The sequence below is a fragment of the Gobio gobio genome, assembly GCF_949357685.1.
Source record: "Gobio gobio genome assembly, chromosome: 11".
In the NCBI taxonomy this organism is placed as follows: domain Eukaryota; kingdom Metazoa; phylum Chordata; class Actinopteri; order Cypriniformes; family Gobionidae; genus Gobio; species Gobio gobio.
Window position 1 is genome coordinate 47,727,163 of NC_137104.1, and position 26,523 is coordinate 47,753,685.

The 26,523-nt window shown below is 37.3% G+C and overlaps 3 protein-coding genes across 6 annotated transcripts in view; 2 read left to right on the forward strand and 1 right to left on the reverse strand.

Annotated features, from left to right (window-relative positions):
- The window catches only part of trappc9 (trafficking protein particle complex subunit 9), a 371,401-nt gene extending 365,875 nt beyond the window's left edge, over window positions 1-5,526 (reverse strand). The window contains exons 1-2 of one of the 4 annotated variants that reach the window (XM_079830150.1): window positions 5,473-5,526; window positions 3,153-3,774 (exon numbers count right to left, since the gene is read on the reverse strand). In XM_079830150.1, coding sequence (XP_079686276.1) covers window positions 3,153-3,154 — 2 coding nt within the window. In that variant the 5' untranslated portion in view covers window positions 3,155-3,774; window positions 5,473-5,526. The remainder of the gene's footprint in view (window positions 1-3,152; window positions 3,775-5,472) is intronic. The other 3 variants (XM_079830148.1, XM_079830149.1, XM_079830147.1) reach the window with 3 other exon arrangements.
- A 1,595-nt stretch (window positions 5,527-7,121) lies between these two features.
- On the forward strand, window positions 7,122-17,227 carry rragcb (Ras-related GTP binding Cb). Its single transcript, XM_079829493.1, has 7 exons — window positions 7,122-7,508; window positions 8,730-8,933; window positions 9,061-9,260; window positions 11,891-12,005; window positions 12,186-12,328; window positions 13,977-14,125; window positions 15,420-17,227. The coding sequence occupies exons 1-7, from the start codon at window positions 7,323-7,325 to the stop codon at window positions 15,596-15,598; spliced, it is 1,176 nt and encodes a 391-aa protein (XP_079685619.1). The 5' UTR covers window positions 7,122-7,322; the 3' UTR covers window positions 15,599-17,227.
- Window positions 17,228-17,895: 668 nt separating this feature from the next.
- fhl3b (four and a half LIM domains 3b) overlaps window positions 17,896-26,523 on the forward strand; it is a 33,466-nt gene continuing 24,838 nt past the window's right edge. Inside the window, exon 1 of the mRNA XM_079829309.1 lies at window positions 17,896-18,145. The gene's annotated coding sequence lies outside the window, so the exon portion shown is untranslated. The remainder of the gene's footprint in view (window positions 18,146-26,523) is intronic.

The following is a 26,523-nucleotide window of genomic DNA, read 5'->3' on the forward strand; positions in this document are numbered from 1 at the left end:
TTTACATCAATTAACATAATATTTATGAACATAATTTATATTATATATTATATTATATTATATTATATTATATTATATTAAATAATAATTAAATATATATATATATATATAATTATTGCTTTATATCAATTAACATAATATTTATGAACATCATTTATATTATATTTATAATTATTATATTATATTGTATTTATTATATTATATTATATTATATTATATTATATTATATTATATTATATTATATTATATTATATTATATTATATTATATTATATTATATTATATTATATTATATTCATTATTAGCCAGAATGTCTATATCCATGAATCCTTAATATTTATTAAATAATTGATAATTTAATATTTATTATTGGCATTATAAATAAAAATATTAATAACTAATAATATTAAAGGGAAAGTTCACCCAAAAAAATGAAAATTCTGACATCATTTACGCACCGACATTTTTCAAAATATCTTCTTTTGTGCTCAGCAGAAGAAAGAAATTCATAAGGGTGAGTACATGATGACACTTTTAGGTGAACTATCCCTTTAATATTATTTCCTTAATTAAAATCATCTTTATAAACACAACCTATTATAATCTATATTTAACTTCAGCTCAAGAACCCACATCCTACAATGGAGCAAACACAACTAAACTCAGTAATTTTTAGCAATGGATGTCATATTCAAATTCATGCTGCGACCGTAGATGAGATGAGCACAAAGCTTTGCGTGCAATCACTCATGAATTACTGAATGACATCCATGAACTTCTGCAGTTATAGCAGACAGAGAGAGAGAGACGATATACTTGATCAAACGCTTGACCCTGTCAGGCACCAGGACCCCGAGAATCTTGCCCATATTTCACCTTTAAACAATCGACTCAAAGACGACATGAGGACACAAAGATTACACTCTGCTCACAGCTCTTTTTTCCATTCCTGCACATTGACTTTCATCCCAAAAAAAAGAGTTTGACCTTTCTACTCTAAACTGAGACACAAGAGAATCGAGGTCCAAGCAGTGTGTCACTGAAGGGGAGAGGAAGAGGCTGATCAGGTAAGAATGAACTAAAGCAGGAGACAGAACTACCGGCTCACCTTTTCACACCCCATAATAAACTCACAGGACAGTATGAAAGAAAAGAAGAAAGACAAATAAAACAAGGCAAAACAAGAGGGAAGAAAAAAAACAACAACCATGAAAAACAAATGGCAAAACTCATGAAACAGGATAGAAGATCATGCACGGTTGACCTACAAGCAAAACCATCATATTCTGGGACTCTTGTGAATATAGTGTTTACCGCTGTGAAATTCATAATTTAGGATGCATTACACACTGTAATACTTTTTTATTTATTTTTCAAATTCCTTCATTCCAAAAACGGAAAGTATAAACAACACTGATGGTGATTATGCATCTTTCAATAAATCAGTTATTTTCATTATTATGGATAATAACTGACAAATGGCCGATGTTAAAATTTTGTACTATTTTGTCTAAATCAGAGTTTCCCAAACAGGAGTTTGTGAGGGAACAGCAGGAGGTTCTGGTGTTGATAGAAAGCTAGTAATTAATTATATCATAAAAATGTAAATTAAAAATTAAAAATTTAAAGCAATGTATAAATACATTAATATAAACTAATAAAAACACACATAATATTTAAATATATTATAAATATATAAACCATCAACCGAGATCAGAGAACAGTGAATATGCATGTGTTTATAAATTATTAAAATATTAACATAAAATATAAGTATATATTTTAGGCCAAATGGGTTCAGCTGACAAAAAGTTTTGGGAATCTGTGTTCAAAATAATAATTAAAAATTAAACACTAACTAAAACCAGTCAATATAAATCCTAGAAATCAATTTAAGCATCACAACATTATAATGTACTGTACAGTACTAAAAGTACATACACCGATCAGACATAACATTATGACCACCTTCCTAATATTGTGTTGTTCCCCCTTTTGCTGCCAAAACAGCCCTGACCCCGTCGAGGCATGGGCTCCACTAGAACCCTGAAGGTGTGCTGTGGTATCTGGCACCAAGATGTTAGCAACAGATCCTTTAAGTCCTGTATGTTGCGAGGTTGGGCCTCCATGGATCGGACTTGTTTGTTCAGCACATCCCACAGATGCTCGATTGGATTGAGATCTGGGGAATTTGGAGGCCAAGTCAACAATTCAAACTCGTCGTTGTGCTCCTCAAACCATTCCTGAACCAGTTTTGCATTGTGGCAGGCGCATTATCTGCTGAAAGAGACACAGCCACCAGGGAATACCGTTTCCATGAAAGGGTGTACATGGTCTGCAACAATGCTTAGGTAGGTGGTACGTGTCAAAGTAACATCCACATGGATGACAGGACCCAAGGTTTCCCAGCAGAACATTGCCCAAAGCATCACACTTCCTCCGCCAGCTTGCCTTCTTCCCATAGTGCATCCTGGTGCCATGTGTTCCCCAGGTAAGCGACGCACACACACCCGGCCATCCACATGATGTAAAAGAAAACATGATTCATCAGACCAGGCCACCTTCTTCCAATGCTCCGTGGTCCAGTCCTGATGCTCATATGCCCACTGTTGGCACTTGGGGCATTTTGGCGATGCTCTGTCCTAGTCGTCCAGCCATCACAATTTGGCCCTTGTCAAACTCACTCAAATCCTTACGCTTGCCTATTTTTCCTGCTTCTAACATATCAACTTATTATATCCCACCCACTAACAGGTGCTGTAATGAAGAGATAATCAGTTTATTCACTTCATCATGTGAATGTCTGATTGGTCATAATGTTATGCCTGATCGGTGTATATTGATTAGGATATTTACTTGGATATAAGTTACATGTAATAGTGATATTAAATTATAAGTGTCTATCGAGATTAACTTTAAGTGAGCATTAGATTACGGTAAAGGTCACATAAATGTAAAAAAAAGACATTAAAACATCTTTAATATCAGCTGATAACCGATATTGCTTTATATTGTGCATCCCTAATAGTGTTGCTTGCATTAGCAATCAGATAGATATCAGCATTGACTACTGAAAAGCCCATAGGGGTTGACCATTATGCTGGTCACCAATAAAGATGAGGTCATTTCTCAGTAGTCAATCAATTTGAGCACATTCCCAGAACCCAAACTCACCTGCTGTCTGTGTCCAACCCCACAAAGTCCTTCTTCTCGAACGGCACACACAGCAGTTGGATCTTATCGCCGGATTTATCGGTTGCTCTGTCCAGCCTTTTCGACTCCAGGACGATAAAGATGGACTCAACGAAATCCTCCACCCGCTTCTCCACATCGGGGCAGTCGTCATAGCTGGGGTAGAAGGCCACATCTGTCCGCTGCTGTTCCGCCACCTCCCCCTGCAGCCCGAACACCAGCAGCCGCGAGTCGTACAGCGTGGAGCCGAACACCTCCTTCTGCCCGTGGAAACGGTCCGATGTCTGTGGCCACTCTTTTGCCGTGGTGCAGCTGGTCACCGAGATGAGACCCACGACTTTGCGGTGAGTCTGAAAGTCGCCCCAGTCGTTGTTCTCGGGGGGGTAATGGTGCCGGTATCGGATGAACAGGACGCGCTGGGAGTCCCGTATGCTGACCTGGCTCACGCTGACGATGCGTTTGTAGATGCGGAAGAACTGGTCCTCTGGGACGATCCCCACGGGCTGGACCACCACAAGGACCGTCTGATGGTCCTCAGCACACTGCATGTAGTCTGGGACACTCATGTCTGCATACAGTGGATCTACAGGAGGAAAACAATACACAAAACCAAAAAAAAAACCTTTTATTATGGCAAGTATGGATTTTACATGAAGCAGGTCATATATGTATATATATTTGGTGGGATTTGTAGGCGGGGGGGGGGGGGGGGGGTCCCCCCTTCTGGTCTATGTATCCCTGTCTCTGCTGAATTATTTTTATCATTGTGGATGCTACTCCACAAATCACCAACAGACCATTTAAAATGCAAAAAATAAAAATCAAGTAAAACGCTGAAAAATGAAAATACAAACAACAATAAAATCAGAAATGGACTTTAACTGTTAGACTTTAACTCCCGCTTAGAGACAGTCTGGGATTCGTGATCCTGTATCAACCCATGCAGAGCTTTTCAGAAAGTCAGCACGCAGCATTAATATTTCAGACTGCCAGTATGAGATTAATACAATATTTCTGCTCAAAACTCACTCTATTGCTGTGACCTAATGCAGATATTATATGTAATAAACTGACACATAAATGTATTATGAGACAGAAAGTGGGAATTATTATCACTCAATATTAACTGACGGATCGACAGAGAATCGTCTTTCTACGAGTCATCAAGAAATTATGGTTCTATTTAAAGAAATATGAGGTAAACGTCCATAATTCTCCAAATATGCGCACTTTTGGATTAAATGTTGTGTACGAAGGACTGTGATCAACAATAAATGGGAACAAACGCGAATGGATATGTACAAGTTTGTGTCTGATTGATTTTGCAATCCTATCAGAAATTCAGAAATATTAGTGTGATTGTAAATAGTCGTCAAATATCGAAGCTAGCTAATACTTCAAAGCGCAAGGTTAAATCTGAAAATGTTTCTGTAACAGCTGCCAAAAAAGAGTCTATATATAGCTCCACCGTGGTTTGTGATTTATTTTCAATAAATGTGTGTGTGTGTGTGTGTGTGTGTGTGTGTGTGTGTGTGTGTGTGTGTGTGTGTGTGTGTGTGTGTGTGTGTGTGTGTGTGTGTGTGTGTGTGTAACTGAAAATTCTCCTATAAAAACCACTGCAAAAGTAACCAAAGCAGGAAGATGAGCATAACAGACCTTATTGAAATGATTGATTTCACAAACTCTAATTAAAAAATCTTCAAAATTAAAAAATCTTCACTTGAAATTAACTGAAACGAATTACCTCACGGTTCACATTTGACAGAAATGACTGTATACTGTGTTTTAAAACACTTGACACGACTATGGTCTACTGAATGAAGTTTAGTAATCGTGTAAGTTAAACAGCACAGATAAATGCATACAATATTCTCAAAGCATAGAATGGTTTAAATATTCACAAACATCAACTGAATAAAACATATAGCGTTACCATGCAGCATTATAAACAAACTAGCAGAACAAACAGCCAAATGTTTCAGTCTTGAATTAAACCTAATTGAGTTCCTTACTGAATACAGTTTGTTTCATGAAACAATCACCGTTGTTTATTAATTCAAAATGATAAATTTCTGTAACATGTTTGTTTATTTTGGTCTGTTTTCAAAGGCGTGTTTGAATGAAACCTTTTCAAATTCATCAGCAGATATCAATATGACAACAGCGCAATAAAGTACGCTATATACCCCGCGACATAAAGGCTAAGATTTACTTCAAAATAATGCTGACAGAATAATCATATGCCTTTAAAATGTGTGTGTAAACGCTTGTTTTTACTCACAAACGCTCTTCCTGTCAACACTGCTGCTGCTTCTTCTGCTACTGTCTTGTCTGTGAGAGGCGTGTGACTCATACTCGTGTCTAAAAGCGCCCCCTGTTGGATGAGCTCCAACATTCATTACTAATAATATAATATAATATAATATAATATAATATAATATAATATAATATAATATAATATAATATAATATAATATAATATAATATAATATAATATAATATAATATAATATAATATAATATAATATAATATAATATAATATAATATAATATAATATAATTAATATAATATAATATAATATAATATAATATAATATAATATAATATAATATAATATAATATAATATAATATAATATAATATAATATAATATAATATGTGCTGTCAAATCATCCAAAAGCATCCAAGCATCCAAAATAAAAGTTTTTGTGTTTACATAATATATAATAATTACATATGTGTGTACTGTATATAATAATTATGTATATTTGAATATATATATATATATATATAATTTATTTTATATATAAATATCGGTGCTGTCAAATTAATCACGATTAATCGTATCCAAATTAAAAGTTTGTGTTTACATAATATATGTGTGCTGTGTATAATTATTATGTATATATAAATTCACACACATGCATGTATATATTTAAGGGCAAAAGTATATTTATATATATAATATAAAATTATATAAATATATATATATACAGTATATACATTAAAATATTTATTCAATATATACGTGTGTGTGTGTGTGTGTGTGTGTGTGTGTGTGTGTGTGTGTGTGTGTGTGTGTGTGTGTGTGTGTGTGTGTGTGTGTGTGTGTGTGTGTGTGTGTGTGTGTGTGTGTGTGTGTGTGTGTGTGTGTGTGTGTGTGTGTGTGTGTGTGTGTGTGTGTGTGTGTGTGTGTGTGTGTGTGTGTGTGTGTGTGTGTGTGTGTGTGTGTGTGTGTGTGTGTGTGTGTGTGTGTGTGTGTGTGTGTGTGTGTGTGTGTGTGTGTGTGTGTGTGTGTGTGTGTGTGTGTGTGTGTGTGTGTGTGTGTGTGTGTGTGTGTGTGTGTGTGTGTGTGTGTGTGTGTGTGTGTGTGTGTGTGTGTGTGTGTGTGTGTGTGTGTGTGTATATATACATAATTATACATAGCACACATATTATATAAACACAAACTTTAATTTTGGATGTGATTAATCGCGGTTAATCGCGATTAATCAATTTGACCTTTATATCATATGTTTACTTTCCTTGGGTCTGATCAAGTAAATTGATTTGTATGGCGCTTTTTAAAGTACAGCTTGTTCTAAAGCAGCTTTACAGAAAATATAAATATAAAAGAATGAGGGAAAAGGGAAAAACAAATAATTTCTGAATGAACTTGCTCATAATAATTTATTTTTATAATCCTAGTATATTAATATGATATAAATATAATTTATGTAGTTTTAGAGTAAAATTCTCGTATTTAACAAAGTGTAAAATGTTTCAGTGCTACATTACAAATAAATGATAAAATAGAAAAATGATTGCGCTTGCGAATAGCACATTTCATCGTATTTCATTCGTACATGTAAAGAGATGTTGATCATCTGAGAGACCGCTCCACTCAGAGGCTGCTCACGCGTCAGGCCTTTCCGCTCGCCTGCAAGCGTTTTTACTCTGCGCCTGTCATATGATCAGCTTCCCGTTTGTTTGTGTTCATGCAGCAAGCTAACCGCTTCCCAATATGAAACCTCCTCATCTGTATCCAAACTAAACATTTAATCCACACCGAGCCCACCTCAATTACTCAAACAGATCCTACAGAGTCAACATAGACTGATCAAGGGGATCTAAAGCTTAGAAAACGGATTTAAAATGTCGATTGAGTACGAGGAGCAGCTAGCCGGAAGCCTGGTGGACTCTTTCCCTAAAGACTTCGGCTATGGCGTGGAAAACATGGATATGATGCAGGAGAACCTGGAAAACTCTCCCTCTGCAGACAATAAACCCAGAATCCTGCTGATGGGTCTGAGGCGGAGCGGGAAATCCTCCATTCAGAAGGTCAGATCCCATATGGATACAGCACTGCACTAACAAAAAAATACAATGGTATTGCTCTGGTCTTGGACACTACAGTACCAAGATGACAATACCATGGTGTTCTTTGAAGTACAATTTCTTACAAAAACGTACTGTGGGTAATACCATTGGTGCAATCATGTATCAGATGGTATTTCCAACGCATATACTGAGAATACCATGGTACATCGTACATCATGTTATTATTACCATAGTGCCATATTACTAAGAGTACAATGGTATTCTTGGAAGTGTCTTGGAGTACAACAATATATTTCAAAGTATCATTATTACCATCATCACTGTACTATGGTACCAACACAGTACTTGCTTGTAAGGTCAGTATGTTTTTTTATGCTATATTATTTTTACTACTTTTTGTAAGTGTAACATTATAGTAGTGCAGAAAATTATAGCATTGCAATTTTACTATGTCCAAAAGTACCATGGTTATCCCTATTTTGTAAAATACAGATGTGACGTTCTGATCAGACTCTCGTTTATTAGGCTAAATCATTGTATTACATTATTATTTCTATATTATTATTAGAATATGTAATATATTATTTTTGTATTCTCATTTATTGGGCTGCAACACTATTCCAGCATGTAATGCATTCAAGAATGTGTAATGAAAACAAACCGATCTGTAATGATACAAGCACCCATTTCCCATTTATATTATAATATTATATATTTTACATATTATAGTAATTTTAGAATATTATATAATAGTATAGTTTTATACATTCCCATAATATCTGTATTCCAGGTCAGATGAATGGGGCTTTTATTGAACACTTGTTGACTGAAGTCAAGTTAAAATAAATGTTTACTTTCTTAATACATTTCTATGATCATATCATACCATAATTCATCAGTGCATGTTATTGCAAAAGAAAAAAATGCTTTTATTTTTTTATTTTAATGAAACAACTACAAGTTCTGCTGACATACTGTACCTAGTGAAATGCCTTGCAAATATTGTAGTTGCAAAATAATATTTCCTTTTATTATTAAGTAACTTTTAATGCTGCTTAAAATCCCCTGTCCTCTGGAACTCATTTTCTGTCTATTTTTGTCATTTGTGTATAAATAAGACGGTTTTATTACATGTTTATAATTAATTAATTAATATATCAGATTTTTTTTTTAAATATCTATATGTCTATATTCACCTACGGTGTAATGTTTGAATCTCAGGTGGTGTTTCATAAGATGTCTCCCAATGAGACGCTCTTCCTGGAGAGCACCAACAAGATCTACAAGGACGACATCTCCGGCAGTTCTTTCGTGAACTTTCACATATGGGACTTTCCAGGGCAGGTGGACTTTTTCGACCCCACCTTCGATTACGAGATGATTTTCAGGGGCACCGGCGCGTTGATTTTTGTCATCGATGCTCAGGTAAGCCGACACTGTCAGTGATTGTCATTCAAACTGCATACTTTCATTTTCCTTTCTTCGGCATGGGAATTTGCTGCATTCCTGGCTGTTATTAACATCATGTTTGGATGTGTCTCTGTCTCTGTAGGATGACTATGTAGAAGCATTAGGGCGGCTACATCTGACGGTGTCGCGGGCGTTCAGGGTGAACCCGGAGATCAATTTCGAGGTGTTTATACATAAGGTGGACGGTTTATCGGACGATCATAAGATAGAGACGCAGAGAGACATTCATCAGAGAGCTAATGATGATCTAGCTGACACCAGTCTGGAAAAGCTTCACCTCAGGTTGGTCGTCCTGACGCACTGATCAATTTGCCTTGATACAGTCTAATGACAGATAGCGAGTGTTTGATAGGATTATGCCGAGCTTTCAGCTGAGCTACAGCGAGTCCCAGCAAGTAATGCATCAGAGAATGTGTAATGAACAGTGTTGTTGTTGCAGCAAGTGAACATTTTGTCCTCAAAGCTGTTGTGTTAGAAGCAGGAAAAATGGGCAAGCGTAAGGATTTGAGCGAGTTTGACAACTGGTTTGACTGGCGACTGGGTCAGAACATCTTCAAAACTGCAGCTCTTGTTTGGGGTTCCCGGTCTGCAGTGGTCAGTCTCTATCAAAAGTGCTCCAAGAAAGGAACAGTGGTGAACCGGCAACAGGGTCATGGGCAGCCAAGGCTCATTGATGCACGTGGGGAGCGAAGGATGGCCCATGTGGTCCGATCAAACAGACGAGCTACTGGAACTCAAATTGCTCAAGAAGTTAATGCTGGTTCTGATAGAAAGGTGAGAATGGGGCTCCATAGCCTCCCTCAGACCAGTCAGGTGCCCATGCTGACCCCTGTCCACCACCGAAAGGGCCAACAGTGGGCATGTGAGCATCAGGACTGGACCACGGAGCAATGGAAGAAGGTGGCCTGGTCTGATGAATCAAGTTTTCTTTTACATCATGTGGATGGCCGGGTGTGTGTGCGTCGCTTACCTGGGGAACTCATGGCACCAGGATGCACTTTGGGAAGAAGGCAAGCCAGCGGAGGCAGTGTGACGCTTTGGGCAATGTTCTTTATACACGCAAGTGAGGCACGGCTGCCGGTTTGCCTGTGCTGCTTGAGAATAGGATACAGAATTTTTCGGCGTTCCATTATTTCCCGTGGAAAGTGGTCGTTCATCCCAAAGATGGTGCCTTTTAATTCTCTTCCTTTGCTCTTCACAAGTTCTTTTTGTTTGTAATGTTCGAATTTGGCGATTATGGGATGCAGTCTATCTTTCAAACGTTTTCCGAGGCGGTGCACGCGATGGAAGGTGATCTTGTTAACAGAATCAGCTGGTAGTTTCAGTTCATTGCGTAAAACGTTTTTGATTGTGGGTTCTGGATCATCAGAGTCATTTTCAGGGATGCCTGAAAATATGAGATTATCTCTCATATTTCTTGATTGAATGTCCAGAATTGTTTCTTTCATTTGAATGTTTTCTTTTTTCATTATTTCAATTTGTGATGTGAGTGATTGCACTGAGGTCTGGAGTTCTTTGTTTTCTCTACGGAGATCATCGATTTGTTGGTACGCAAAGTCCAGGCTAGACCGCAGTTCTTTAATGTCCTCATGAATTATTCCAAGTATTTCCAGTGTATTGTTTATTGAATCCAGCACACTAACCTTTATTTCAGTAGTGAGTAGATCATCCGTGTCGGTGGATGAATCAGTTTTTTTCCTTTTGGCCGGATTTGTTGCCGGTGCTCCTTTTGAAAGCTGTTTGTCGGTGTTCATCTCGTGATAGAAGTAGTTGTCGATGATGAATTCCTCCAAGTTATCCACGGTTGTATAACCAGGTATGATCCAAAAGTGTTCTTCTGTTTAGACAGTGTGTACTATATTACAGTTTGTACAGTATCGATTTTGCGTTAAGCAATGTAGGCTATATTGTTTTTTAATGGCTGCAGTGCATCGCCATGTCACATCTACCTCCGTGCTCACGTGTGCTCACACCTGACGCATGCCTCACCTCCAATGTTCTGCAATGCCTCACCTCCAATGTTGGGCAATGTTCTGCTGGGAAACCTTGGGTCCTGCCATCCATGTGGATGTTACTTTGACACGTACCACCTACCTAAGCATTGTTGCAGACCATGTGTACACAATATTCCCTGGTAGCTTTGTCTCTTTCAGCAGATAATGCGCCCTTCCACAAAGGAAAAATGGTTCAGGAATGGTTTGAGGAGCCCAACAACGAGTTTGAGGTGTTGACTTGGCCTCCAAATTCCCCAGATCTCAATCCAATCGAGCATCTGTGAGATGTGCCGAACAAACAAGTACCCACCGCACAATTTATTGGACTTAAAGGATCTGCTGCTAACATCTTGGTGCCAGATACCACAGCACACCTTCAGGGGTCTAATGGTGTCCATTCCTCGACGGGTCAGGGCTGTTTTGGCAGCAACACAATATTAGGTCATAATGTTATGCCTGATCTGTGTATTTCCCCTTATACTGTATTATTATTCCAGGAGAGATGAATAGTTATTTTACTGATCACGTCTATATTATATGATGTCAAAATTGATCCTATTTACTTCCTTAAAAAATGTCTCTTGTATTAGTTTGCTGTATTCACCAGTTTATTAGGAAAGTATTTTTATTTTCAATATTGAATACTTTTATCCACCTCTGAAACATCTTTTTCTTTGCTGACATAACCAAACGTCTCACAGGCCTGGAAAATTAATGTTAACCAACCAATATTATCATCACAGTCTACTTTTTTCTGCCCAATCAAATCCTGCTGGATATAATCAAGGCCCACATTTAGTCAAATTGCTTAAATTCATCCCTTTTTGACGTTCATTTCCTCGCTTTCTGGATGTCATTTGTGGATTATGAATGAATATGTTATGTTAATGATCGATATTTCTCTTTGTTTGTTTTCAGTTTCTATCTCACCAGCATCTATGATCACTCCATATTTGAGGCCTTCAGTAAAGTGGTCCAGAAGCTCATCCCTCAACTGCCCACGCTGGAAAACCTCCTCAACATATTCATTTCGGCACGTACACAGCTGCTTTACTCATCCAGATTGCTTCTTGAATGCTTCCAGTATCCATTAAATGTCCAACTTCGCATTTGTTTCTGCTCTAAATGCTTTTAATGGTGTTTATCACTGCACAAACGAGACAAATAACAGAACTGATAAGTGTATATTTGTAAATGCGTTGTTCCCTCTTAGAATTCTGGGATTGAGAAAGCGTTCCTGTTCGATGTGGTCAGTAAGATCTACATCGCCACGGACAGCTCTCCAGTGGACATGCAGTCGTACGAGCTCTGCTGTGACATGATCGATGTCGTCATTGACGTCTCGTGTATTTACGGGTGAGAAACTGTGAACATGAAAACAGATGAATATGTCCACCCTGAACACCTGCTCTATATTCTTATGATTATTAATGTTGAAAACAGTTGTGCTGCTTAATTTTATTGTAGAAACCGTGATACATTATTTTTTTAGGATTCTTTGATGAATATAAAGTTGAAATAGACATCTTTTGTAACAAATGTCTTTACTCTCGCTTTTGTTCAATTTAATGCATCCTTGCTGAAAAAAAATCTTACTGACCCCAAACTTTGAAAGGGTAGTGTATACTATTTTAAAATATATAGGGTACAACGGGGCTAAAGGGACACTTAAAAAAAATAAATAAATACCTTTTCACTATTCCCATAGTGATTGTAAAAAATTCACAAACTCATTGCTTAATGGCGCTAAAAGTTACACACTGCACCCTTAAATCCACAACATTTTAAAAAGACATCAAATATTAGGTCAAATTAACGCAGAATCAACTTTGCGCTGCTGTCTGCGGTCGCATCAAGGATCAACCAAATTTCCACGTGCATCTTGAAAAGTGGATGTTTTGGAAAGTGTTGCGGCAGGTTTTTGTGCCATCTAGTGGTTTAGAGGAAAATGAAATCGAATGCGCCTTTTATGCTGCGTTCACACCAAAAACGAATAGAGCGTCTGGAGCGAGTGATTTCAATGTTGACGCGTGTCTGGAGGTCTCGCGGCGTGTTTCGCGTGGCGCGATGAACGCGATTCCGCCTCATTTGCGCATCCAGTTCGCGGGAATGACGCACATTGAGCGTCTGACGCCTGAGTTGCAAAATCTGAACTTTGGCGTCAATTCGCACCGCGTTAACCAATCAGGAGTTGTTTTAAGACTTTTTCAGGTGAGAATGTAGTTGTTTAAAGCTCAAATCTGTGGTGTATTTATAAAGAGAGCGCCTATTTAAAAAAATCAATCTTGCGGTTTTGGAGTTGTGAGATCCAGGCGATCAGCGGGCGTTCAGCGCTCGTTAACCCCGGCGAGTGCAGCCTTTCCTCGGCCAGTCCTTCTGACGTCTGCCGCTGGCTCTGATGTCTCTGTAGTGGTTAAACATGAGATAGAATTCCTCTTGTGTAGATCTAACAGGCGATCTTTGGTCTCATGAATCTATAATTTGTTGCCTGCCAAATCGTTTTGACTGAGGGCAAAGACAAGTTTCATTTTTTAGGATATTTAAATATACATGCAGTGAAGATAATCCAGGTAGTGCGTTGCCTGAACCACATTTGTGTGGCTATTAATGTTTAATAAATTTTTTAATGAAAATTAAAAGAGGCAGGGTGGTGTTTTATGACAGCCTATTTTTCCTGGAGCGCCTTGAACGCGCGTCTATTTCACTTCAAACACTCGATTTATACGCGCGTCCACAGCAAATCAAATTGACAAATCGTACAAATCGAGTGTTTGAAGCGAAAAAAGAATGGATTCAAAATGTTCAAGCGTCCAACTAGACATGGTAGACGCGTTTTTGACACACTATTTGTGAATTTCGTGTTGGTGTGAACACCGGTTTACCCTATTATTTTGAACTTGTATTCTTTTTATGCTGACATTGTAAGATATAATATGTAATATATATATATTGTATGTAATATATTGTATCCTCTATTATGAGTTTTTGTCCATTTGTTGTATAGTCTAAAAGATGACGGCAACGGTAATGCTTATGATAAAGAGTCTATGGCCATCATAAAGCTGAACAACACCACAGTGCTTTACCTGAAGGAGGTCACCAAGTTCCTGGCTCTGGTCTGCATCCTGAGAGAGGAGAGCTTCGAGAGGAAAGGTACAGACATTTGACATAAAGTGTCATTTAGACTGCAGGTCTGTATTTTTTATACCACCATGTCCCTTTATGCTCTCCATGTTGTTTCTTACTTAACACTTCAGCTCTGCAACCCAGCGATATTGGATCTAGAATCATTTAAATACATCTATAAGTTGTTCTGCACAAAACTAGACATATATGGTATCATTTGAAAGATTAGAACCTCAGCTTTCTTGATAACACAATCACTTTTGCATTTGTTACATAGAAGAAGATAATAAGTCTGAATTCGACCCCCCCCCCAATGACCCCCCCTTGAGAAAATCATATGAATAATATTAAATTTAATATTTATATCACACAAACTCACCAAAAATAGACAAGTCATATATCAAATTAAAGCTCTCACCCTCTTATTTCCCCGATCCAACACTTTACAGTAACGTTATTATCAAAAGAATCACGAAAATGGAATGACTCCTTTGAACAAGCAAACACATGAGTCATATTCCTGTGCGGATCACTAACTCGTTGTGGAGCTACTAGCCTCAAACGCTATATCAGCTCGGCTTCAAAATGAGACTATTTTCACATGTCTGTGAGCAAGCATGGCCAAACAACACTGTAATATGTAACCGAAGTCCAGATCAAAACATGTGATGCAGACAAATACTCTTATTATCTTTAGTTTTGATCGTCTTTGTTAGCCGCGATTTTTGATGACGTCATCACGTATTGCGTCATACGTCAAAAAAGCTGAGTATCTCAGCTCTCTATAGACACGTCGATCATGCTTCTAGACCAATCAGAGCCCGTGATCTCCCATTACAAAGTTGAGGAGGCGGAGCCTTCTTTTCGATTTCCCAGTGGCAGGCTTAAATCAATGCAAATGAGTAGGAGTTATTAGATAGTTTGGACAGATTAATCTCAATAACTTTATTTTTTTGGAAGAAGATATCAAGAAAATTATTTTGTCCCCTGTTTAATGCCAACTAGTGAAGGGATGTAGACCAAACAGATAAAAAATGATAGATTTTCAAATAACAAATTAATTAAAAAATAAATCAAAATATTACTTTTTATATATGTTTATCATAAAATTGTGAATAAATACAATCAAATTTAGAGTGTTGTCTGTAAAATGAGACCATTTTTATCAATTTACCCCAATGTATGTGGGTAGGGCGCTCTTTTAAATTCAGATATACCTTATTCTTTAAAAAAGTCCAAATATGCTGCAGAGCTGAAGTGGTTAAAGAATAGTGTGTTAATGTGCTATTCTGAACAGATCTCATGTCTCTATCTTCCACAGGTTTGATAGACTACAATTTCCACTGCTTTCGAAAGGCCATCCACGAGGTGTTCGAGGTGAGCAGCTCCACCCAGAGGACAGGAGCGGCGGTGCAGTCCAGCCCCCCCAGCAGCAGCGGTAACGGCCTGCCCCGGCTCAAATCAGCAGCAATGAACGGTACACCCAGGAGCCTAGTTTAACCCAGGACACACGGACCTCTAAGAACACAGGGCCTTCACACTAGTGCGCTGAACATGCGCTAAGGTACACGTGAGATTACTGGAGCGTTTCTCTAGTTATACCTGCTGTTCCAGGACCTGAGAGACACAACAGGACACTCATACAGGAGAGACTACATTGCTGCTTTTTATGATATTTTGATGTGTGTGTGTGTGTGTGTGTGAGAGAGAGAGAAAGAGAGAGAGAGATGGTGTGCAAACACAGCATCAGCTGTTGTAAAAGAGGGAAATACAAAACTATAGTTTAGCCAACAGAATGAGGCACAATGAAATGGTGTTACACTGAGCAAATCTAGACTCAAAAACTAGTGAGCTGCCTATCATTTTTTTTTATATCTTTACGTGTTTAAGGTGGATAAAAGTGCTGTCTAGGTAGGGCGCTCACTAAGTTTCGAGGCACATCCCACTTTTCAGTGGTTTAAGTGTGAATCTCAAACATGTTCAAGTGATATTTCCCCAAAAAATCAAAAGGAGAAAATTGCTTACATCAAATTTAGGGGCATTAAAATGATTACACTGTTCTTAACAAAACACAGCATTTTACCCAAATTCTCATCATTGCTGAAAACGGTAACTCAGTTTTTCATTACTTTAATGCAGTATTTTTAATTGTAATAAATACTGTATTATTTAAATCAGTATAATATTTAGTGTATAAATGATTTACCGTTCAAAATAATATTTATTTTCATATTTTTAATGAGAATACAGTTTTTCTTTTTACAGTATTAAGAATTTGGTTCAAATGGTGCTTAATTGTCATAAAAACATGGGCACAATGTAAAAACTAAATTAGAAAAAGGCTTAATTTTCTTTAAGCAATATCTTTCCTATTTCATTCTTTCGATTTTAGGGTGAAATGTGACCCGGACATGTTAGATTCACCCATGAAACGGATCTGTTAATGCTGTTTCACTCCCTTTTGTAGCAAAATCCCCAGACCACCCCATCTTTAAGATTGCAGTTGTTAATATTGGCCAGTTTTGTGATTGTGTTGGCTGTCGCTGTTATTTACTCCCGACCTACACAAAGGGAAAATAAAGGGAAAAAAATGCTAAAGACGTTTATGAACGTCATCATGTTTCTGTGAACTTACAGCGAAATGAATCACAGGCAGAGACTTTTTTTAAGCATTAGCCCAGACTAACAGGAAGTGTGTGTTTTGCCATTAAATGGTTCTTGCACAGTTCTGATGTACTGAGTTTGTTGAACATGAGATAAAGGTATTATGTTTTCATATGTGAAGTCCCAGGGTCCAAAATAACCCTTTTTTCCTTTTTTTTTACATGATTCATTGTTTTAGTCAAATTCAAAATTCCCCTTTCTTGAATTGATATAATGTGTGTCTATGTAATTGTGTGTATAAGAAACTCACTGCTGAATGTGATTGTTGTGGGTGGGTGGGTGTGAGTGTGTGTGTGCGCGTGTTTCTTTTTTTCTAATAAAGTGTAAAAGAATAAGATATTAATTTTGTGATTGAATTATAAAGATTATTACTTGTAAAATATCAAGAAAATGAGATTTGTTTACTGATGGTATATTTTGTCTCCGAGCACGCTGATAAATTAAAGCTATATTCATTTGAGCCCTGGTCTGAGTCGTGTGTGTGTGTGTGTGTGTGTGTGTGTGTGTGTGTGTGTGTGTGTGTGTGTGTGTGTGTGTGTGTGTGTGTGTGTGTGTGTGTGTGTGTGTGTGTGTGTGTGTGTGTGTGTGTGTGTGTGTGTGTGTGTCTGTGTCTGTGTCTGTGTCTGTGTCTGTGTCTGTGTCTGTGTCTGTGTCTGTGTCTGTGTCTGTGTCTGTGTCTGTGTCTGTGTGTCTGTGTGTCTGTGTCTGTGTGTCTGTGTCTGTGTCTGTGTCTGTGTCTGTGTCTGTGTCTGTGTCTGTGTCTGTGTCTGTGTCTGTGTCTGTGTCTGTGTCTGTGTCTGTGTCTGTGTCTGTGTGTCTGTGTCTGTGTCTGTGTCTGTGTCTGTGTGTCTGTGTCTGTTGCTCTTGTCACCTCTAGATGGCGCTGTCCGTCGAAATCGTCAAAATGAAGCACATGAGTAGAACTACCGGTAATCTGAATATAATCCTGAGGAAAAACAACAGTAGACAATGAATTTAGATTCAAAATGGTTCGTTTTTAATAGGTTAATTTAGCTTTTGTAAATGTATAATGTTTATAACAACTCAACATAGTTAACTCGTATGCTGTCCCTGAGCAAAAGGTCTAAGTGGTGCTTTAAGAGTGTGTGTGGGAGGTTTTCCATGAAGTTATTACATTTCAAAGGGACATTCCTTGTTGCCATGTTGGACTTTGGCTGAAGAATCAATTTAAAGCTGCTGAAGGTTTAAATGTAGTGGTGTGTGTCAGATGTGGGCGGGCTGAGAGTGCAAATGTCTCGCGCAGTGGGAGGATCAGCTCTGTGTGTGTGTGTGATGTGTTTCATGGGAAAAGCTGCAGTGTCTCACAGAGAGACTTTACAGGCTGTGCACAGGGTCAGATCAGCTAGACACTTCAATACCACGGTAAGACGTCAACTAATTACTGTAGACTCTTAATAGAAAAACAGAAGAAAGAATCATTCCGTTTTATAAACTGAAGAATAATAATATGTCTTCTCATAATGTCTTTGTTCAGGAACTCTTTCTGTTGTTTCCTGATCTATCAGTTTCAATGGAAACTTTGAGATGTGATTGGTGCATTATGGATTAATTAGTCTCAGGAACCCGTGCGTGTACACAATTATTATTATATTTTTTTATTTATTTATATTCTTAATAATTAGAATTATTTATTAGTTAAAACTAATCATTTTAATTCAGCATATTATGTTAAATTTTGTGTTACTGTCTGTGTATAGTATTAGTAATATAGTATTAGTATATAGTATTTATTAGTTACTATTACTTTTATTAATATGTTTTAATAGTTATTTGTTTTTATCTCAATTTTGTTCATTTGTTGTAATTTTGTTTTTTATCCATATTTTGATTACTAGTACTGGCATATATTAGTGCTGTCAAATCAATTAATTGCGAATTGCGAAGTTTTTGTTCACATAATGTATACGTGTATAGTATACATATTACATAATATATATTTTTAAATTATATATGTATGTGTGTGTATATATACACATATTTATAAGCACACACATATATTATTTAAACAAAAACTAAGTTAGATGCGATTAATCGCAATTAATCGATTTGACAGCACACCTACACACACACACACACACACACACATATATATATATATATATATATATATATATATATATATATATATATATATATATATATATATATATATATATATAATAGGAACCCCTTTTTGAAAAGCTTATGTTAAAGCAGTTTTCGTTGTTGTTGTGTTGTTCAGTTCAGCTGTGGTACAGTCATTTTGGAATAAACTCAAAGGAGTACAGTTTAACATTTTCTATAAAACAATGACAGTTTCATTGGAGTTTGTGTGTATGGCACCCCTGGGGCTCGGCGACAAAGGCCACATGAAAAGTGAGTTATTTTGGTCCAGAATGCAGGCAGTTCTCACACACACATACAGCGTATCTCTGTTTCTGTTTCTCACCAGTCTTAAGATGGAATTTGCCCACACTTCTCTGTTCCTCTGTGTCTTTTCTCCTTCCCAGATTTCCTTTCCAGTACTTACAAAAAGCACTGTGTGATTTATACACCGTTATATTATACCCATATCTAAAATGCTAAATCTGAACAATTAGGAATAAAGGTTTTTATAAACATTAACATCATGAAGCAGCTTTAAAACAATAGAGACTCCTCAGAGAGATGGCAGAAATACTTCCCAGATTGTAGTCACTGGAGTTGAATGAGGGGAGAATGAGGCTCTCATAAATTTAAGGGATGAAGTTCTGTGGACACTCACTGTTGCTGAGGAAGATCGATGGAGGCTGAGTTTTCAGACTGATGTAAGTCTCTGATGAATAGAAGAGCGCTTTCTTCCACTGGCAGGATTTATATATCTCAAAGTGTATGTATTTTGTATCCTGGACGTTAATGCATTAGTCACACTGTCATGCAGATTAATGCTACAAGAACTACCCAAGAACTCAGTGAATGGACTCTACATTACATTACCAGTCCTTATGAAGTATTTTTGAAGGTTGTGATTCCTGAGGCCCAACTTTAAGACATGAATTATAACACGTAACACATACCAAAGCTGAAAACAGAACAACTCAAAATATTAACAAAAACTAAAACAGTATGTCATTGATACTGGTCATGTGACAATGACAATGGTTGTATTTATACTGTGTGGTTTTATTTGTACAAGCCCAAGAAGAACAATTCTAGTTGTTATGGCAATACAGTATTTTAATGTGATTTTAAAATGTAATTTAATTTAATGTAGCATCATTAAGTATCATTAAGCGTCATTACCACATCATTAAAAAAAAGGAAATTGGGACAATTTAGTCTGTACCTTTTTCTTTTACAATCCCAACCAGACAAAACATTTAATGTGATAGGAAATTGAATAGACATGAACATGTTTTAATAATTAAGACGTTATACACGCTAAAGACATTTTCACTAACACTTTATTTTACAGTGTCCTTGTTCCACGTTACATAATTACTATTGCAATTACTATAAATTGTGCATAATTATGCAACTAACCCAAAACCACACCCTAATCTTAACCATATGCCCTATAGTAAATGTAGTTAATTATTATTACTCAGTACTTAAATATATAATTACACAGACACCTTCAAATAAAGTGTAACCAGATTGGAATCGCTTTGGTGTCCAAGGGGAAATTATCTATTTTTAATTTCTCTATCACCCCTTTACGTATGAAGGGACGTTACCGTATATGTACTGAGGGACCACATGCTTGCAATCAACATTTGTTTGCTTGTGTAGAATAGGTATATGCCCTTATTTGTGTATACTGCTACATACTGAAACACTATCTTTGACCTCTCTTTAAAAAGCTGCCTCATTTAGTTTGATTGTAATGGCAGGCATGGATGGAACATGGCATTATGGGAAGGCGCCAGTAGGTAAACATGATGCTTGTTTATAGAGCTTGGTAAATATGGCTTGTAAAAGAGCAATTAAGACTAACATCGGCATTCGTTCTCTATCCGCAAGCCAACTGTGGTGTCCACAATCGCTTTTTCCACCGTCAAAGAGTATGATGTCACCAGAAACTTCCAGACATACAGCGAATTTGGCACCGAACTGTATATTTCCACTCAAATCCAGCAAACAGGTCTGATGGGATGGGTGTATATATGGAGGTGGGGGGCTGTGACCACATAATGTTTTTAGTTGGCCTGAAAACTGGTATGCCGTGCGTAATCTTTCTCCATGAGTAAATGGCAGAAATGTTGGTTTTCTAAGAACTCTGTCTGGTTTTTCTCAGCCTGAAGAGTGGAATGTGCCATTTTTAGGACGAAAAATGCCTTTGTTTGCCCTTTTTGAAACCATCAAATTCTTCCCAACCATGGCCCTGACCACAGTGGCATTCCCACAGGGTGGTACAGGGCAGAGAGACAATAGCTGGACACATGCCAGTGAAGAACACTAGGCTTACAGACACACTGCACTAGACAAAATGGGACAACTTTTAAAGGGGTCATGACATGAGAAATAAAACTTGCCTTGATCTTTTGACATATAAGTGGTCTTTGAACAAATAAAACACCCTGCAAGTTTTATCTTAAAGGGTCTATATGCAACTTTTTCCCCAAAAGAAACGTTACAATAGCCTTTTTATTTTACCATTTATGACTCAAACATCTCCTGATGAGCATACTGACACCTTGTCCGCTCACAGTGGGTGCACCTATAAGCCTGTATCCTATTTTTCCTATTTTCTGGCGGGTTGTCTTTTCCCGCGCTGTCTGCGGATGTGACGTCACCACCGCTGCGAGAGCGAGCAGAAAATGAGAGCAGTTCTGTTTTTTGGCCACAGGTGTCAGTCGCGAGTTTAAATTTCAGAAAAACGCATATAACCCCTTTAAAGGATTAGTTCACTTCAAAAATGAAAATGTCCTGATATTTTGCTCACCCCCGTCTCATCCAAGATGTTCATGTCTTTCTTTCTTCAGTCGAAAGAAATTACGTTTTTTGAGGTAAACATTCCAGGATTTTTCTTCCCATCATAGACTTCCACGACAACCAAAATGTTGAAGGTCCAAATCAATGCAGTTTAAAAGGCTTCAAAGGCTCTGCACGATCCCAGACGAGACGGATAGGGTCTTATCTAGCCAAACCATCAACATTAAAAAAAAACATAAAACAACATGAATATACTTTTCACCTAAATTGCTCATCTTGTACTGCTCTTCAATGTGCCAATGATTGCGCAATCACGTCGGAAAGGTCACACTAGATGTAGGCAAAAATATCGCCCCCTTGTTTACAAAGCGCACATGCGAAGACTAATACAAACGCCCTTTAGCAAAAAAAAGGTAAAACAACTATGTCTGATGATTTTGAAGTTGAAGATGAAGTGTTTTTTGGTTAAGGGCGTTTGTATTCGTCCTCGCATGTTCGCTTGGGGCGGTAATTCCGCCTAGGTCTAGCGTGACCTTTTCGAACGTGATTGCACAATCTTTGGCACATCACAGAGCAATTTAAAATGTCCTTCTCATTATAAACAAGGCATTTATTTAAGAAAGCTCCAAAAACAGAGCCGTTTGCTCTCTAATTGCTCTCACAGTACTTTGATGTCATACACCGATCAGTCTGCACAGCGTCGTCGAACACACCTATTATGGGATCCATGATGTCACATGGGCAATACATTTACATATGATTGCCTCCAGAGCAAGACATCAACATAAGCCCCGCCCACTTGTCCTAAGGATGAGACGTTAAACCGAGTTCCTGACTCTCTGTGGTCATTAAAAATCCCAGGATGTCCTTTGATAAAGAGTAGGGGTGTAATCCCGGCATCCTGACCAAATTTGCCCATTGGCCTCTGTCCATCATGGCCTCCTAATCATCCCCATATACTGAATGGCTTCATCAGTCTGTCTCCTCTCCACCAATCAGCTGGTGTGTGGTTGGCGTTCTGGCGCCATATGGCTGCCGTCGCATCATCCAGGTGATGCTGCACATTGGTGGTGGTTGAGGTGATTCCCCCCTTCTATGTGTAAAGCGCTTTGAGTGCCTAGAAAAGCGCTATATAAATGTACAAAAATTATTACTTGCATTCAGTCACTTAATGGCTGACATTTGCCTACACCGGATGTGAGCGTCGCGTCACGACAAAAGCAAATAATCACTGACGACGTCTACACTGATATAGTATACGGATGCACGTTCAGTTTCTGACACACTCTGCGCACTTGAGACAACTGGATGTATGTAAGGGTGAAAGAGCTTTCCCTTTGACGCATCCAGTTTATACAGCTCGTTTAGGATCTCAGCGACAGGAAAAATTGGGTGGTTTACAGTATTTTTAATGGCATTTGAGGATGAAATGTTTGTTTAGAGCATTTAACAGCAGGTTGTTTCGTAAAGGAATGCACGGTGTAATGGAGAGTTCACAGAGAAAAGAGTTGTTGAAAGATGAAGCAGCCAAATGTATTGGATCTGACAGAAGCTACATCACAAACAATTTAAGTAAACAATTAAAAAATACTTTTCAATTACGGTTTTATATGGATAATGTTTTTTTTACACTTACTCATGTGCAATTGCGAGTGGGCGTTGATACTGTTTCCTATGCAGTGGCGTTAGCCAATCATAAACAAGACTTAAAGGAGCCGCCCCTTCAAAATGGATAAGAAATGAAGGTATGAAATACCTGGTGATTAGCCTGACGTCGTCATACTCAATTCTAGTCAGAATATGAGTCTGATACTGCTCCATTGGGCTGTGATTATGAGGCGTCTTTCAACCGAACCAGGAAAGAAAATGCCTCTGCACTCAATTGGATAGACTTACAACCAATCAGAACAACGGAGCGAAACATAGTTGTCAACAGAACTCGACTGCACGCACGCTGGAAGAAGTAGAAGAAGAAGATGAGTGTAAACAATCTTTGCCGATGTTGTAAAAAGAATTTAAGGATACACAGAGTACTTACCAACCCGATCATCATTTATAGTAAAGGTGAACGCATATACAAACAAGTTCTCTATTTAGGATTAGAACGAATTTAACCCAAGCGCTCTTTGGTGACGTGCATGATTACGTTACTGTTGATCATCTGTCCATCATCGTATAAAGCCCGCCCTGACAATTTGATTGGTCAGAACAGCTCTGGTTCGAGCATAGTTGCTCCACAACGGATCAAGTCCAGACCGAACTTCCCGACCTCAAATGTTGTGGGCGGGGCTAAGTTCGGCTGGCATACAAGCTACCTGGTGAAGGTATGCATATTTGTTTTGTGTGAGTGCATGCGTGCGTGCGTGTGTGCGTGCTAAAAAACGTATTTAGCAAAAAACATATCATCATATGTGAACCTCAAGGAACATATTAAAATGAGTCAAACAAATTCATGGCATGCCCCCTTTAAAAACTACTTACATTAATGTTGTTGTTGTTGCTGAATTCATAGTGTTGTTTTTGTTACTATTGTAGCATTTATTGTGTATATATTATATTATGTTTTCAGTTTTCAGTTTTATTTTAAAGTTTAAGTAATTTTGTTATTTTTGTATATTACTAGGCCTATATTATTTTTAATTTCAGTTTGAGTATTTCAATTTCAACAAATTTCAGTTTTTATTTCAGTTAGTATTTTCATTTATGTTTTGTTAACTTTAAGTTTAAGTTCTTAACTTTAAGTTTTTCTTCTAATTTTTAAATGTTTCTAATATTTGTATATACGACCATGATTTTTATAATAGTTTAGTTAATATTTTACAGTTTTTCTCAGTCGCTTTGGTACATTTCTCAGATCAGAATTGAAATTCTCAAAGCTACCTGTTCAATCTTCACATCATTGTGTCACTTGTGCACATCAAAAAAGCAGTTTCTCATTTCTTTGAACAAGTTGCAAATGCTTGTGTACGTCCATGCAAATGATTATGTACAATTCTCTGCTGTTTCCTACATTAATAGTTGCTTATGTCATGTTGATCAAAATGTATTATAATGGGTCTCTGTTGAATAGTCTCACCCCCACAACATTTAGGCATTAGTTCATAGCATAAGACTTTACATGCAAAATGGTTGAACAAGTATATTTCTATCCATTTCCGTTAGACGTTCACATTTCTACTTTTGTTTTTCTGGGGTTTTTTTCCTTTGTGCTATGCAGTGCTGTCTTTTCCTTTCTGTATCGCAATGACATGGTCTGTCAACAAATTACAGTACAAACAGTAAAAGCATAAATGTGAATCTTGTCCAGTCTCTTGCATTCAAACTCCCACATACACTAAGGTGTAACCTACAATTTACAATAATTGTCATCAAAATTTTAGCCATATTTACATCAGAACATCCCTCCAGAGTACAGTTATATTGACAATATGACAAAGCAATTTGACCGTCTTATTCATACACAATGACACAAGGACTTGTCATTCTGATGGCACTGACATGTTCATTGACACAGATATTTACTTTTGAGAGATGACCTAAGGATTTTGAGCAAGAGACTGGGTTTTGCAGGTAATCCATGGTGTTTTGCTATTTGTACGAATTGTTTCAGAAATGTACTTGCTGTTTTGCAAATGTCGAGGACGATTCGAGAAATGTACCAAAGCGACTGAGAAAAACTGTAATAATATGTAAACAGCACTGGGTTTACACACTGTAAAAAAAAAAAATGTAGGTCTCCAATTGAACATTTTCTAGTGACTGATCACATCTAAATTTTTCAGTTGGCCAAATTGAATTTCTGTGAATTGATGCAATTTAATTCACAGAAATTCAATTAGGCCAACTAAAAAAAATAGATGTGATCATCAGTCACAAGAAAATGTTCAATCGGAGACATGGTTTTTTTTACAGTGCATGTGTAAATTTATTTGGCAGACGTTTACATTTATCCAAAGCAACAATGGAGATGGTGGGTGGATGGATGTTTGGTTGTTATGTTGCTATGCATGGCTATAAGGTAATCTGAGTGGTTGCAAAGGCGTTGCTATGTTGACCAAGTGGCTGTTAACATGTTGCTATGCTATGCATATTGCATATGATGACTGCTTTGAATCTTTTGTGTTTGTTGAAGCATGTATGAAATCATTTTTAAGGTCAAAAACCTGTTGAACTGTTATTCACACCACAGATGAGAATTATAAATCCATTATATTCAGCACATGGCTGTCTTACCAGTCAAATGTAGTGATAAGTGTCTAAGATCAGTGTAGAAAGAGATTTTGAAGGGGAATGCTTTCAAAAAGCATGCCTAAACACTGGAAAAGGAAAGCTGTGTAATCCCTTCTTTTCACATAATAAAACCTTTCTGGCATATAGATATGTTTAATAAGCATCGTATGACGGCTGCGTTGTTTGCTAAACATCTAAAGCTGGCTCTAACATGTCCCGTGGAAGGAAGACACATTGTTCTTAAGAGTAAACAACCCTCCCAAGATCTCAACCAAGATATTAGATTCAGAACTAAACATATTTTTAATTCCCCAAATTGGTATTTATTCTTCATAAGTTTTGCTTTAATTACAGTTTGCTTCATTTCCCAGAATTCTTATGTTGCATGTTATTAATTCAGAGTCTTTCTCAGTTTTATTCACAGTCCGACTGTTTCAGCTATAACATTTGTCAGAAATATGTGAATTAATAACTACTACTGTAACTCTTTAATACACTCTTAGAAGAAAAGGTTCTATATGGAACCTTAAAGGGATGAAAATTAGCCCATGATTTACTTACATTTTTTATAACTGAATATAACTGATTGTGTTCGTCTGAAAGAAGAATGTCATATA